This window comes from Chlorocebus sabaeus, chromosome 1 (assembly GCF_047675955.1).
Source record: "Chlorocebus sabaeus isolate Y175 chromosome 1, mChlSab1.0.hap1, whole genome shotgun sequence".
NCBI lineage: Eukaryota > Metazoa > Chordata > Mammalia > Primates > Cercopithecidae > Chlorocebus > Chlorocebus sabaeus.
In genome coordinates, this window is record NC_132904.1 from 820,687 (window position 1) to 836,124 (window position 15,438).

Consider the following 15,438-nt stretch of genomic DNA (forward strand, 5'->3'; position numbering starts at 1 on the left):
ACCGTGTTAGCCAGGATGGTCTCGATCTCCTGACCTCGTGATCCGCCCGTCTCGGCCTCCCAAAGTGCTGGGATTACAGGCTTGAGCCACCGCGCCCGGCCAGAGGCCCTGTCTTTTAAAAAAAAAAAAAAAAATCATTTTTGGTAGAGTCATTTGGTCTTGAAAATAACTACTGACCGGGTGCGGTGGCTCACGCCTGTAATCCCAGCACTTTGGGAGCCTGAGGCGGGCGGATCACCTGGTCGGGAGTTCAAGACCAGCCTGACAAACATGGAGAAACCCTGACCCCATCGCTACTGAAAATACAAAATCAGCTGGGCATGGTGGCGCATGCGTGTAATGCCAGCTCCTCCGGAGGCTGAGGCAGGGGAATCGCTTGAACCTGGGAGGCAGAGGCGGAGGTTGTGGTGAGCCAAGATCCTGCCACGGCACTCCAGCCTGAGCAACAAGAGTGAAACTCCATCTCAAAAAAAAAAGAAAATAACTAAAACACCTGCCCCGCGTGGCTTCTGTGGCCTCCCTGTCCTTTTGGTGGTGGCACTGCAGCCCCAGGACTGAGTGAGGCTGTAGCCGTCTACGCTGGGGCTGCACAAATTCAGACTCCTGTGGGCAAAATTCTTTTAATTGTTTAATTATGTTGCATTTTGAGCCCTTGAATTAATCCTTTGTGGCTTGCCTTTTTTTTGTGTGTCTCTCTTGATCTCTGGGAAGGACGGGATCTAGGCCATAGCTTAATTTCCCGTGTTGTTTTTATCCACAAAGTAGGCGTGCATACTTGCCAAATTGCTGAAGCTCATCAAACCTGTATGTGTGAAAGACTGAGCATCAGCAGGGCGCAGTGGCTCACGCCTGTAATCCCAGCACTTTGGGAAGCTGAGGCAGGTGGATCATGGGGTCAGGAGATCGAGACCATCCTGGCTAACACGGTGAAACCCCATCTCTACGAAAAATACAAAAAATTAGCTGGGCGTGGTGGTGGGCACCTGTAGTCCCAGCTTCTGGGGAGGCTGAGGCAGGAGATGGTGTGAACTCAGGAGGGGCGGATCTTGTAGTGAGCCGAGATCGCGCCATTGCACAGAACGAGACTCCATCTCAAAAAAAAAAAAAGAAAGGATTAAAGACTGAGCATGACCCAAAACTTGAGGGAAGGAACCCTTGTGGAGGCCACATGGTCAGCAGAGGAGAGGGCCTGAGGCCTCCACCACGCTCACAGGCCTCTCAGGCTCACTGTGTCTGTGGATGGTGGGGTTTAAGGGGCAGGCCCGGGTGTCCTCATGTGGGGTTGGCCACTGTCACCAGCCAGGACCACAGCCTCTTGTTGAGGCTGAGACAGTGCCTCCATTGTATAGAAAACGCTTTGTTATTTGTCTTTTTGGGCAAAGTACAGCTCGAGGCCTCCTTAGGAGCTTTGCCGAGAGCCGTGGTCGGAGCTGGTGGCAGGTGACAGGTCGCTGTGGGTGGGTGTGCGTGGCTATGCCCAGGTGAGAGACGCAGGTTTTCAGGGGTCTTTAGTGAACGGAGGGGCCCAGGTACTGGGACTTCAATGCTGAGGGGTGAAATTATCACAGACTGAGCTTCAGTGCGGCACTGCAGACCTGCAGAGAGCGGGGGCCAGGAGGCGGCTCTCACGCTGGACTGTCCACCCTCCAGGACAGGGCAGTGGGCCTGGGAAGTTGAGGGGCACAGGGACAGGGGTGGGCTGACTCCCGGCAGGAGGCCCCAAGGGCAGGCACCGCGGGGAGGGTTTGGTGTAGGGCAGGGCTGTCTGTAGAGTGGCCAGGCAGGTGCTTGTTGACTGCAGCCAGTGGTCCCTCTCTGGCCTGGCTGGGGCAGTGTGGCCTGGTCTCAAGACTTGTGGTGGGGTGGGGCTGGCTCTGGGGACGGCCGTCACAGGAGCCTCGTTCCTGGTCGTCATTCTGGGTGGTTTGAACAGAGACAGAAGCAGTGTGCTTCTGGGTACAGTTGTGCAGATTTTGAGGTCCTGGGCATTCTTCAGCCTGGTGTCTGCTCTCGCCCCTCTACGTGATGAGCGGCAATCCTCAGCTGGCTCCTGCTGTGAGGAGTAAGACAGGTGCTGTGTCTCAGGCCGCATAGTGCTCCCCAACTCCGTCCTTTCAGCCGGGCGTGGTGCTCCCCCAACTCCGTCCTTTCAGCCGGGCGTGGTGCTCCCCTGCCCCGTCCTTTCAGCCGGGCGTGGTGTTCCCCCCACACTGTCCTTTCAGCCGGGCATGGTGCTCCTCCAACTCCGTCCTTTCAGCTGGGCGTGGTGCTCCCCCCACACTGTCCTTTCAGCTGGGCGTGGTGCTCCCCCCACACTGTCCTTTCAGCCGGGCATGGTGTTCCCCCCACCCCATCCTTTCAGCTGGGCGTGGTGCTCCCCCCACACTGTCCTTTCAGCTGGGCGTGGTGCTCCCCCCACACTGTCCTTTCAGCCGGGCATGGTGCTCCTCCAACTCCGTCCTTTCAGCCGAGCGTGGCAGAGCATGTTCTCTGGCTGTGCTAGGTGCTAAGTGTCCAAACTGGACGTGGCCCACTCCCTGCCTACTCAGCACCTTCCCGTCCACAGAGGGGGCCGGATTGAGAGCAGGACTGTGGGTGCTGCACTGTGGGTGGGATGGCCAGAGGAAGTGCCCATGTTCTGGGGGCCTCAGGCATTACACTCCTGGGGGGCCGTGTGGACTTCTGCAGAAGGCGGTAGTGACCTGGTCTGGAGAGGATGATGGTGCAGAGGCCCCTGGGAGGGCAGAGCAGCCATTTGTGGAGGGTTGGGAGGTGACTTAGCACAAGGTGGGGAGAAGGGCATGTGAGGCAGAGGTGGGGACCCTACCAGTGAGGCCTGAGGGCCCCTGGTACACAGCCCCGGGCTGAGGGTAGGGCTCAGAGGCAGTAGTACGTTTTGGAATGATACCTTGGAAGTGTCATGGAGTCAGGTTGGGATTTGGGAATCCAGGCTCCAGGCAGCGACTCGGCGGGGGGACCCAGTCACCAGTGCCTGAGAGGCCAGCAGCAGGGTGTGGAGAGGGGGCAGCGGTGTGGGGAGGGGTGGCAGGGTATTGGGGGTGCCCTCGGGAGGCGCGTGGCCTTGATGCCTGCTGGTGTTGGTGTTGGCAGCTGGTGCTGTTGGAGGGGGGCTTGGTTCCAGGTGAGGTGACTTTGGGGAGATGAGTTTGGTGTTGGACAGCCTGGCAGAGCTCCATGTGAGTGGCTGCCACGTGGGTGTGGGCTGGGCAGGTGCCTCCAGGGGGCACCCGTGAGAGTGTGCCAGAGAGGGGAAGAAGGGGAACCCCCAGGTGAGGCTCGCAGGAAAGATTGGCCAGAGCTGGAGGAAACCACCAGAGAAGTGGCCGCCAGGAGCCCAGGGTGGCACGATCAGAGGAGTGCTGCCACCAGGTGTCGGGGCTTTGGGAGACAAGGGCCCAGGTGGCAGGTGGCCTGGCTGTGGCCGTGGCCTTCTGTGCGCTGGTCTCCACCTCTCCCTGGCTTTCCTTGTTTAAGTCAGGGAATCTTAAACTGTCGGGCTCATGGCCTTTTCTGAGAATCTAGTTCAAGCTTTCTGCATGTCCCAAACTTTTGTAGACACATTTAGGTGCTTCTGAAACCCTCACTTTGACTTTGGATGACAGTTTGGTTTTGGGATTGCCATGGCCTGCAGGTGCCGGCCCTCAGCAGCCCGTCCCCTGCAGGTGCTGAAGGTCGCCATCCTGGCAGAGAAGTACGCGGTGGACTACACCTGGTACGTGGATACCATCTTGAACTTGATCCGAATTGCTGGTGATTACGTGAGTGAAGAGGTGTGGTACCGAGTCATTCAGATCGTCATCAACCGGGACGACGTGCAGGGCTACGCAGCCAAGACTGTGTTCGAGGTATGGCCCGCAGGACGGCAGGAAGGATGGGATGGAGGGCAGTCGCGGAAGGTGAGCAGTGAGTGGTTCCAGCCTGGCTGGGTGGAGGTGCCGAGGGCTGTCGCTGACCCCTCCTGCCCCTCAGCTCTTCCCTGAGGCTCTAGTTCCTCCGCTGTTGGCGCCCCACGAGAGTCCCAGTTTCTTCTCACCCTAACTCTCAAACTTTTGGCTCTCTGGGGGCCATCTGAGAAAGCCGGCCCCGGTGTGTGTGAGAACATGCTGGGGCCTGCCGTGGCGGGCCTGCCCTGTCCATCGGAGAGGATTAGGCCAACGGGAAGGGGTGTGCCATGAGGACGCTGGCAGAACCTCCCTGGCCGGAGCCTGTTCTGGACGCTGCAGCTCCCTCCAGGGCAGGTCAGCGTGTGGCAGCCTCGGGTTCCTTGCTGCTGACACAGGTGCTGAGGGTGCTGAGGAAGGCAGGGATGGGCACTTGGACTGGGGTCTCCAGGAAGCTGAGGGGCTGGTGCTGGTGTAGGGTGCACCGTGCCAGGACATGCCCGCCTCGCCTTAGCTCTGGACACTTGGCTGCCACCCCGGCTCATTGTGTTTGTGCTTCACAGGCTCTTCAGGCTCCCGCGTGCCACGAGAACCTGGTCAAAGTGGGCGGCTACATCCTGGGGGAGTTTGGAAACCTGATAGCCGGAGACCCGAGATCCAGGTGAGAGGCCCTTTGCGAGTCGGGGCCAAGAGGCGAGGTGCCAGCTGGCTTTGTTGGGAGGCCTCGCAGAGCCTTGTCTGCTCCCAATCGGCGTCTTTTTGTTTTCCTTCAGTTGATTAAAAAAGCAGGGATTCTAGGAGAAAATAGAGACATGGGGTTTATGGCTGACTTTGTGAAAGGGGTGCCTTGCAGTGGTATCTGGAGCTGGAAGAGGGTCCTGACCAGCGGCCTCTGGTGCAGGCAAGGGGGTCTTGCTGCTGTCCCTCCCCTGCGGGGACGTGCTGGAGCCTGCGAGGGGACAATGGCGTTCCGTGTTGTGCTCTCCCCACCCCCCTAGCCCGCTGATCCAGTTCAACCTGCTGCACTCCAAGTTCCACCTATGCAGTGTCCCCACCCGCGCGCTGCTTCTGTCCACCTACATCAAGTTCGTGAACCTCTTTCCGGAGGTGAAGCCCACCATCCAGGACGTGCTGCGCAGCGACAGCCAGCTGAGGAATGCAGACGTGGAGCTGCAGCAACGCGCCGTGGAGTACCTGCGGCTCAGCACTGTGGCCAGCACCGACATCCTGGTAGGAGGCCCCCATCCTTCGGGCTGGCTTGACTGAGGGTCGGAGGTCAGGGACTCTGACCAAGCCCACCCTGTGTTCTTTCCAAGGCGACTGTGCTGGAGGAGATGCCCCCGTTCCCGGAGCGGGAGTCCTCCATCTTGGCAAAGCTCAAGAAGAAGAAGGGCCCCAGCACAGTGACAGACCTGGAGGACACCAAGCGGGAGAGGAGTGTGGATGTGAATGGGGGCCCCGAGCCTGCCCCGGCCAGCACCAGTGCCATGGTGGGTTCCTCACCTGCTGTGTACACAGACCTGTGAGGGCCTCACCCCCAAGACTTGGGACCAGCAGAGCATTTGCCTGTCAGGGAGGAGCATGTACTGAGAACCCAGGTGCTGACTGTGGCTCTGGACACCCTGCTGGCCTGTCCCGGGGGCCACTGTCCCTGCTGGACTCCCCACTGGCCTTTCCCGGGGGCCACTGTCCTTGCTGGGCGAGGTGCTTCCTTCAGACCATTGTCTTGTCCAGCTCAGCTCCCACATCTGCTGTGGTGACTTGTTTTAGGGGAAGTGGCCGTCCCCTCTCCTGTAGGACTGCCTCACCCAGGCAACTGTCCACACATGCTTTGTTGATTTAGAGAGGACCTCTCCTGCCCTGCTCTTCAAGGTTTTCTCTAGTGAGTTGCGTTAGGTCTGGTTTTCCTTGTATGTGTGATGCGATGAGAATAGTCCCGTGGCTGAGAGTGTCCTGTGGTATTTGTCGGGAGAGAAGTGTCGTTGGGATAGTTACGCTTTTGCTTGACTCTGCTTGCCGGCTGTCCCCCTCTGCGCTGCCAGGGAGGGCTCCTGTTGGGGTCCCACGGGCTTTCTGTTTGTCCAGTTAGAGGAGCTCTGGAGAGAGAATCTTCTGTCCAGGACGCAGGCCCAGTGGTGGCAACCAGTGCTGCTACCCGGTATCAGCAGGGCTTTGTGGGGTGAGCACCTGTGGTGGTGCCTGCCCTGGCAGTTTGCTGGTTGGGAGGGTGCTCGTGTCGGAGTCCTGGCACTCCTTGGTAGGGACCTGCTTATGTGCCCTGCTGACCATGTGTCCTGCCTCTCTGGCTGACAGTGCAGGGCCTGCCATGGGGCCGGTATCCAGGCTCAGCCTGACATCACGCCCAGTGGCTTCTCCTTCTCCTCCTCTTCCTCCCCCTCCTCGTCTTCCTCCTCCTCCTCCTCCTCTTCCTCCTCCCCCTCATCCCCCTCCTCCCCTTCCCCCTCCCCTCTCTTCCTCCTCCTCCTCCCCTTCCTCCCTCCCTCCCCTCCCCTCCCCCTCCCCTCCTCCTCCTCCTCCTCCTCCTCCCCTTCATCTTCCTCCCCCCTCCTCCCCCTCCTCTTCCTCTCCTCTCCTCCTCTTTCTTCTTCCCTCTTCTCCCTCCTCCCTCTCCTCCCCCTCCTTTTCCCCTCGTCCCTCCTCCTCCCCCTCCTTTCGCACCTCATCGTCTTCTCCCTCACCTTTCTCCTCTCCCTCCCTCTTCTCCCCCTCCCTTCTCCCCCTCCTTTTCTTCCTCCTTCCCCTCCCCTCCCCCTCCTCCTTCCCCTTTTCCCCCACCTTCCCCTCCTCCCCCCTTCCCTCTTCCCCCGTCTTCCTCCACCTTCCCCTCCCCTCCCCCTCCTCCTCACCCCTCTTCCTCCACCTTCCTCTCCTCCCGCTTCCTCTCCTCCCCCTGTCCCCCTCCCTCTCCTGCTCCCCCTCTCCCCTTCCCCTCCTCCCCTTCCTCCTCCCTCTGTCCCCTCCTCCTTGCCTTTCTCCTTCCCTCTTCCCCCCTCCCTCTCCCCTCCCTCCTCCCTCTCCTCCTCCCTCTCCTCCTCCCCTCCTCTTCCTCTTTTTCATCCTCTTCTTCCACCTCCTTCCCCTTCCCCTTCCTCCTCTCCTTCCTCCTCTCCCTCCTCCTCCCCCCTCCCTCTCCTCCTCCTCCCCACTCCTCTTCCTCCTCCTCCCCACTCCTCTTCCTCTTCCTCCCCACTCCTCTTCCTCCTCCTCACCTCCTCTTCCTCCTGTTTTCCCTCCTCCCCCTCCCCCTCCTCCCCCTCCTGGCTGAGGCTGACATCTCATTGAGCAGTCTTCCCTTCCCCTTTTCCTCCCCCCACCCCACCCCGCCTCGTGTCCTCCATGCAGCCCTGTCCCCCTTGGCCTCTCTCTGCATTGTGGTGGCATGCTGCTGTGCCTGCTCTCTGGAGGCTTGAATTGCCTGTGAGCTGATCCTGGAGTGAATGAGGTAAATGAAAGATGCAGCTGTTTCCCCCCAGGTGGGCTTCTTCCCTTCACGCTTAAACACCTTCATGCTTGTGTTTCTCACGTGCTCTGTGGAGCTGGTGACCTGCTTTTGATCCTGTGTCCTCCCGTGGGACGTCAGTAGCCAGGTGCCTGGTGCTGCAGGCCTCTGTCATTCCTCTCATCCATCTCTCCCTGTCCTTCGAGCGTCTTGACATAGGTTTCTGGAGACAGAAACTTGCTTGTGGAGATTTGTCTGTGAGCTGCCGGAGCAGGGGCCTCCCCGTGGGCGCTGGGCCAGCAGTGGCTCTGCCCTGCAGAGAGGAGGACCCAGCCCCAGTTGGGTGAGGAGGTGAGGGCAGGAAGATGTGACCCGGGGAGGCTAGTGTGCAGGGATTCCTGGCCGCCAGCTTTCAGCAAGGGCACTGTGAAGCCTTCCATGGAAACCTGGAATTGCCTGTTTGAAGCTGGGAAGGCACCAGGTGCTCTCGCTCCCCTCCAGCTGCTTTGACGTTAAGAGGAACTCGCTGAGGGAGCACGGAGAGGGGCCGTAGGATTGTTGTCAGACTCTATTTGGTTTTTCTTTGATGTTTCTTTTTCATGTGGGTCCTGAGAAATGAGGTGTGCCCATACCCCAGGCCTTTGATCACACCCAGGTTTGTCCAGTTAGGCTCAGGGTGGACTTTGGAGGGCCTGGCCTTGACCGTGGCTTTGGGATCAGATGGAAGCTTCTGGACCCTGGGAGTGAGAGCAGTATGCTGCCATCTAGAAAGGGGGATGATGGTCCAGTGAGGTTCAGCATTTCTGTAAGGTCCCTCCTTGGAGGGGTCCCCCTTCCGGGCTCATTCAGTGGATTTTCGGAGTTCGGCTTCACTCCTGATGGTCAGTGGCGCCTGGCCGGTGGGTTCCTTAGGGAGGTGTCTGTGGCTGAGGCACGCAGCTCCATTCTGAGCCGAGAGCTGTGGTGTGTGGGCCCCTCCGTTCTGACCGAGAGCTGTGGTGTGTGGCTTCCTTGCTATCCTGTGCTTTCCAGTCTGTCCCCACTGCTCACAGGAGCTCCAGTGAGGCCCTCCCTATGGGGAGACACTCCCAGCCCCCACTGCTCACAGGAGCTCCAGTGAGGCCCTCCCTATGGGGAGACACTCCCAGCCCCCACTGCTCACAGGAGCTCCAGTGAGGCCCTCCCTATGGGGAGACACTCCCAGCGAAGTTCTCTTGCTCAGGGTCTTCTGCATGGGCCGTGAAGGGGCCTCAGGGTGGCATCAGCACATGTGCCTTTCCCACAAAAGGCAGTGGCTTTATCTTGGTGTCACGTTGGCCAAAATGTCTTTTATTTACGATCATAGATGAGGCCAGAACATTTTACTTCTTCCGAGCATCCTCTCTGCACACAGCTCCTTGGGGGACGCTATGGTGTGCGTGTCCTCGGGTGTGCTGGGGAGCACGGGGGTGTGGGGATCAGAGGCTGCCTGGTCTCACATGCAGGAGCCTTGGGGCCCTTGTAGGCAAAACCTTCACCCCTCAAGTTGTCCTGCTATTGGAGGGAGGAGGCGAACTGGTGTGGCCCAGGAGCCAGGCCTGCTCCCTGAGGAGGGTCTCCCAGGCCTGAGAGGAGGAGGAGGGGATGAAGAACCCAAAGTGGGCTTCAGGTCTCTGTTGTCCTGGGGCCTTGCTATTACCATCTGTGGTAACGTTTCAGGTACAAATTCATTTACTAGGGCAAAGGGCTTTCCTGCTTTAGAAAGCAGTTAAAAGCCATAGATGGCCGGGCGCGGTGGTTCACACCTGTAATCCCAGCACTTTGGGGGGCCCGAGGTGGGCGGATCACTTGAGGTCAGGAGTTCAAGACCAGCCTGGCCAACATGGTGAAACCCCGTCTCTTCTAAAAATACAAAAATTAGCTGGGCATGGTGGTGTGTGCCTGTAATCCCAGCTATTCGGGACGCTGAGGCAGGAGAATTGCTTGAATCCAGGAGACAGAGGTTGCAGTGAGCTGAGATTGTACCACTGCACTCCAGCCTGGGCAACAGAGCAAGACTCGGTCTCAAAAAAAGAAAAAACAAAACCAAAAGCCATAGATGTATTTGAATCAGTGCAGGAACCAGGGGTAACATCTGTGACTAGATGCAGAGGAGGAATTGTCTCCATTTGGGCTGCAGGTGCATTGCCAAGGCCGATGGCTTCCCACATAGCTCACAGCTTTGTCAGGCTGTGGAGACTACAGTGTTGGTGGGCGCTGTCCCAGGCGTGGGGAGCGAAGTGCCGCCCTCAGATGGTTTCATCAAGACACGCCTTGGATATTTTTGGGACTCTTCTCTGCCAGCTCCTCTGTGACCTCCCACCCTTGGAGCACGTGAGACCCGTGTCATCTTCTCTTGCAGAGGTCACAAGAGCAGAGCCTGGGAGCCTGCCCCGTTTCTGACTGTCCCCCATCCCCATTCTGACTCTCCGCCCCTATTCTGACTCCTCCCACCCCCATTCTGACTCCCTCACCCCCATTCAGACCCCCCCTGCCCCCATTCTGACTCCCTTCGCCCCCATTCTGACTCCCCCGCCCCCATTCTGACTCCCTTCGCCCCCATTCTGACTCCCTTCGCCCTCATTCTGACTCCCTTTGCCCCCATTCTGACTCCCTTCTCCCCCATTCTGACTCCCCCGCCCCCATTCTGACTCCCTTCGCCCCCATTCTGACTCCCTTCACCCCCATTCTGACTCCCTTTGCCCCATTCAGACTTCCCCTGCCCCCATTCTGACTCCCTTCGCCTCCATTCTGACTCCTCCTGCCCCCATTCTGATTCCCTTCACCCCCATTCTGACTCCCTTTGCCCCCATTCTGACTCCTCCTGCCCCCATTCTGACTCCCCCGCCCCCATTCTGACTCCCTTCGCCCCCATTCAGACTTCCCCTGCCCCCATTCTGACTCCCTTCGCCCCCATTCTGACTCCCCCTGCCCCCATTCTGACTCCCTCCGCCCCTATTCTGACTCCCTTCACCCCCATTATGACTCCCCCCGCCCCCATTCTGACTCCCTCCGCCCCCATTCAGACTCCCTTCGCCCCCATTCTGACTCCCCCCGCCCCCATTCTGACTCCCTTTGCCCCCATTCTGACTCCCTTCACCCCCATTCTGACTCCCCCTGCCCCCATTCTGACTCCTTTCGCCCCCATTCTGACTCCTGCCCCCATTCTGACTCCCCCTGCCCCCATTCAGACTCCCTTCACCCCCATTCTGACTCCCCCTGCCCCCATTCAGGCTCCCCCCGCCCCCATTCTGACTCCTCCTGCCCCCATTCTGACCTGCACCTTTTTTGCATAACATACTTTGTGATGCCTCATTTATCTTGAAGTAAAATTCATATATCACATACCTGCACATGTAATTTTTTTGAAAGTGCAGTGTGACAACTTAACTTTGCATTAATGTAAAATGGCATTCAGATGGAGTCTCAGATAATTACAAACTCATTTTTTACCTTCTTAGATGTCCAGTGGAACATTCTAAAGTTACTCAAGACAGTCTTCAAGGCAGGGTGTCTTTTGTCTCTGGTTTTTGACTGTGAAATGCCAATATTGTTGTGATAGTCAGAACCCTCCACATCTCCAGAAAGCTCTTAGCTGAGTGGCGGATTTCTCCACCAAGAGCCCCTGGTGTACAGTGTCAAAGTGTGAGTGTCGCCAGGCTGTAGTTCAGTGGTGTGATCTTGGCTCACTGCAATCTCCGCCTCCCGGTTTCAGTTCTCCTGCCTCCACCTCCCGGGTAGCTGGGACTACAGGCACGCGTCACCACACCCAGCTAATTTTTGTATTTTTAGTAGAGACGGGGTTTCCCCATATTGGCCAGGATGGTCTTGAACTTCTGACCTCGTGATCTGCCCCCCCTTGGCCTCCCAAAGTGCTGGGATTACAAGCGTGAGCCACCGCGCCCGGCTGAGTATCCTTTTTACAGGGAGCACCTGAGTCCCTCTGGTGCACAGGCTACTGCAGGGCAGCTCTGAGCTCCGGAGGTCAGGCCACTGGGGCATTGCTGGGGAGCCTGCTGCCCTGTTGGATGGGTAAGCATGCGATGAACTGCGCGGCTGCTTGTGCCTGTTGTGGGACTTTAATCATGAGATCATAGGCGCTCTTTCCTTGTGCCTTTGCCCAGGATCAAAGAGCAATTACTGGGGCCAGGTGTGGTGCCTCACGCCTGGAATCCCAACACTTTGGGAGGCTGAGGTGGATGGATCACCTGAGGTCAGGAGTTCAAGACCAACCTGGCCAACATGGCGAAACCCCATCTCCACTAAAAATACAAAAATTAACCAGGCGTGGTGGCGGCCACAGCTACTTGGGAGGCTGAGGCGGGAGAATCACTTGAGGTGGAGGTTGCAATGAGCCTGCACCATTGCACTCCAGCCTGGGCAACAGAGTGAGAGTGTCTCAAAAAAAGCAAAAACAGAGACAGTCTCTTGCTGTGTTGCCCAGGCTAGTTTTAAATTCCTGGGCTCAAGCAGTCCTTCTGCCTCAACCTTCCAAAGTGCTGGGATTACGTGAGGCACCACACCCAGCCAAAAAGGAGTTATTTTTAAAAAGTCTCTGTTTTGTAGACTTTTAGTGATTAATAATGATTTAACGATTAAACTAATAATGTGCCCAAGAAGCCTCGCTCTGTCGCCCAGGCTGGAGTGAGTGGCGTGATCTCGGCTCACTGCAAGCTCCGCCTCCCGGGTTCACGCCATTCTCCCGCCTCAGCCTCCCGAGGAGCTGGGACCACAGGTGCTGCCACCTCGCCCGGCTAATTTTTTGTATTTTTAGTAGGGGCTGGGTTTCACCGTGTTCGCCAGGATGGTCTCCATTTTCTGACCTTGTGGTCCCCCCGCCTCGGCCTCCCAAAGTGCTGGGATTACAGGCGTGAGCCACCGCGCCCAGCCTGCATTATCTTATTTCTTAAACCACGTATTTATTTTTTATGTCTTTCGTGGCAAAATTTTTCTGAGATTTTTTTCATTCAAATAGCATTTGTGAAAAAATGCCTTAGTAGGGTGGGTGTCTTGGTGAAATTATGACTGATGTTTTAAGTGCAGTTATCTTTAGGCTGAACTGTGGGATGTACTCAGGAAGTGGCTGTTAGCCCTCACTCTCTGGTCACTCACTGAGCCGTGTGCCGCCTGCCCCAGCCCCAGGAGTGCGTGGCTGCCAAGGGGGCGCCATGGGGGAGGATGTGCAGGTGTGAGCTGCCCGGGCCGGCCAGGCCAGGGAGGCTCTCTGCTGATGCTCTCCTTCCTTCTCTTCCAGTCTACACCTTCTCCGTTGGCAGACCTGCTGGGTCTGGGGGCCACCCCCCCCGCCCCTGCGGGCCCCCCACCCTCCTCCGGCGGCGGCGGGCTGCTCGTGGACGTGTTCTCAGACTCGGCCTCTGTGGTTGCGCCTCTCGCTCCTGGCTCCGAAGACAACTTTGCCAGGTAGTCAGGTTTCCTGAGTCCTGCAGACGGGCACGGGACTGCTGTGCCCCCTGACTTCCGGTGTGGCCGCGGCCAGCTGGACAGAGGTGGGCAGCGGAGTTCACCTCCCAAATGACTGCTTGGGGGAGAGAGTGGGAGCTGCTGTGTCGTGGGTGGGTTTGTTGTGTAACTCCCCTCAGAACTTTGACTTGTGGACTGCAGTGTGCATTAGATAAAGGGCTGACATTCCTCTCAGGAGGAAAAGAGGACATGAAAGAAGCCACAGGGTCTGGCTGGCGGCTGTGTCCGATCACGCTTCAGCTGCTCTTTCTTTGAGTGTTGGTAAACACTCTTTGTAGCTGCCCGTTTCCTCTCTTCGCCTCTTTCCTGTCTAGTTGGGCTGCTTTTCACTCTGACTTAAGCCGTCTTGTCTGTGTCTGTCCTGGAGGCCGGTCTCTTGTCCTTGAGTTGCTCACTTGCCAAGTCCTCCTGTGAGGCCTGCCCTGCTCACACCTTCGGCCTCCACCCTGTGGTTGCCCCCGAGGGCAGCCTGTCTTTGCTGCTTGTCCTGCTCTAATTTCTGTCTAATGCATGGGCACCTCCCAGCTCCCCACATGCAGAGGTCTCTGCCAGTGTCTCCACGGTCTTCAGATCGTCCGTGCCAACTGCTTCCCCGGTGCGTGCTCTCCCCAGCCCTGTCTGCTGGGCTCATCAGCTGTGCATTCCCCTTGCTGGCTGCTCTCAGCCGTCTGCTTGTTTTCATGTCTGGCGGAGGTCTGAGGCGTCCCATTCCCGGAGTGGACGCCCGTTCCCCTCCCCCTCCCCTCCCCCTCCCCTCCCCCTCCCCTCCCCCTCCCCCTCCCCTCCCCCTCCCCCTCCCCTCCCCCTCCCCCTCCCCCCTCCCCCTCCCCCTCCCCTCCCCCTCCCCCCTCTCCCTCCCCCTCCCCCTCCGCCTCCCCCTTCCCCTCCCACTCCCCCCTCCCCTTCCCCTCCCACTCCCCCCTCCCCTTCCCCTCCCCCTCCCCCTTCCCTCTCCCCTCCCCTACCCCCTTCCCCTCCTCCCTTCCCCTCCCCTCCCCTCCTCCCCCTCCCCTCTCCCCTCCCCCTCCCCCTCCCCCACTGCCCTGTGGGTGGGAGTGCAGGTGCCGGTTTCTGTCTCAGATAGAGGTTAGAGAGCCTTTGAGGAATGGCCTTTTCGTCCCGCGTTTTGAAGACTGTAATAGAATTCTGGTCTTTTAAAATGTTTTTCAGTTCTTTGTATTCATGTTGCATGTGAGTTCTGTTTCCTGTGTTTGGTGTTTGGTGGTGTTTGGTGCAGATCACCACTTGGGCTGAAAACAGTCTTCTTACTGCTCTTAGAGTCGCTGCGTTTGCGATTGAGAATCCAGGTTCCAGGGCCCTGGTGGTGGCCGCCACTCAGTGTGGTGGCAGGAAGGGACCAGGGGCTGGGTAGTCCGTGGCAGCCGTGGCCCTTCCCTGCTGGGCGCATGCCTGCCCCGTCTCCATACAGCTGTGCTGGGAGCTGCACATGGCCTTGTGCACGCCTCACATTGGGTGGCGCCGTCTCCAGCTGGCCGAGCGTTGGGGCTCTTGTGCATGTGGCTTTCTTGGCTTTGATCTGGCTACAGAGGGTCATCAGGTGTCTGCGTGTGTTTGGTGTAGATGGAGGCACAGAGTGCCTGGGCGAGCTGGCTGTGGTGGCTGCTGGAACACGGCTCACAGGACGGGGCGGCTGCGTTCTTGTGGCCTTGCAGAGTGGTTTGCATTTTCCCCAAAACTTCCTCCAGGCCAGGTTGTAGTTGGGATGACCTTTTAAAAAGCAAGCAACCAAGCAGAGACGCTGACCACGAGGGCCCCTCTGTCACGCCACGTCATAGGTGATCAGTCGGAGCCCCTCTCATGTCCTTGACAGATTTCACTTTAAAGTGGCTTAGGCGAAACCACGAGTGTAAACTCCGTGGCCTCTTGTGTGGAGAGACTGTTGGCTGTGGGCAGAGCAGCGATCCCAGGGCACAGTGGACACCTCTCCCTCGGCCGGCTCCTCCTGTGAAGTGGCCTCAGCTTTGTTGGTGGCCGGCTGTGGCCGTCCTGGGTGAAGCGCAGTAGACGTGTTCCAGGCCGTGTTGTGGATGACCATCCTGTGTTGTGTGTTGGTTGGACCACACTTGACTTTTGAAGCTTTGCATGTGGCTGGAGCTGGACCGGCAGCCTGCCGGGCTGTGCAGGGGGCAGCTGTGGCCTCCAGAGGTGTGCGCAGGGACTGCTGCCTCAGTGGCTCTTGTGGCTGCGGCAGGCTGGAGTGGGGCAGTGTGAGGCGAGCAGTGCCCTCCTGGCCCTGAGAGCAAGCCAAGGGCCACCCGTCACTGTGCCTTGCTGTCTGTCTCTGCTTCCTCCGTCTTCTTCCTGGCCTGGTCTCCATATGGCAGGATGCTGATGAGCTGATCTTCAGGTCGGCAGCACTCAGACCTTCCAGGGTGGCAGCTGTGGTGCAGTTAGTGGAGACTGGGTGAGCGTAGGAGTGGCTGACCTTGATCTCCTCGGCGTCAGCGCAGGTGGGTGTGGAGATTTCAGAATTAGGCTGCTGCCATGAAGCAGTTGCTTCTTAGGCACTGGGGTGGGTTGGGGGAGGGGGCGGCACCATGAGCTCCTGCCTTCCCA

The 15,438-nt window shown here is 58.5% G+C and overlaps 1 protein-coding gene across 3 annotated transcripts in view; it reads left to right on the plus strand.

Annotated features, from left to right (window-relative positions):
- The window catches only part of AP2A2 (adaptor related protein complex 2 subunit alpha 2), a 91,222-nt gene that overhangs the window by 66,713 nt on the left and 9,071 nt on the right, over positions 1–15,438 (plus strand). For all 3 annotated transcript variants that reach the window (XM_007997935.3, XM_007998011.3, XM_037998790.2), the window contains 5 exons: positions 3,684–3,866; positions 4,466–4,563; positions 4,901–5,132; positions 5,219–5,392; positions 12,635–12,801. In XM_007997935.3, coding sequence (XP_007996126.3) covers positions 3,684–3,866; positions 4,466–4,563; positions 4,901–5,132; positions 5,219–5,392; positions 12,635–12,801 — 854 coding nt within the window. The remainder of the gene's footprint in view (positions 1–3,683; positions 3,867–4,465; positions 4,564–4,900; positions 5,133–5,218; positions 5,393–12,634; positions 12,802–15,438) is intronic.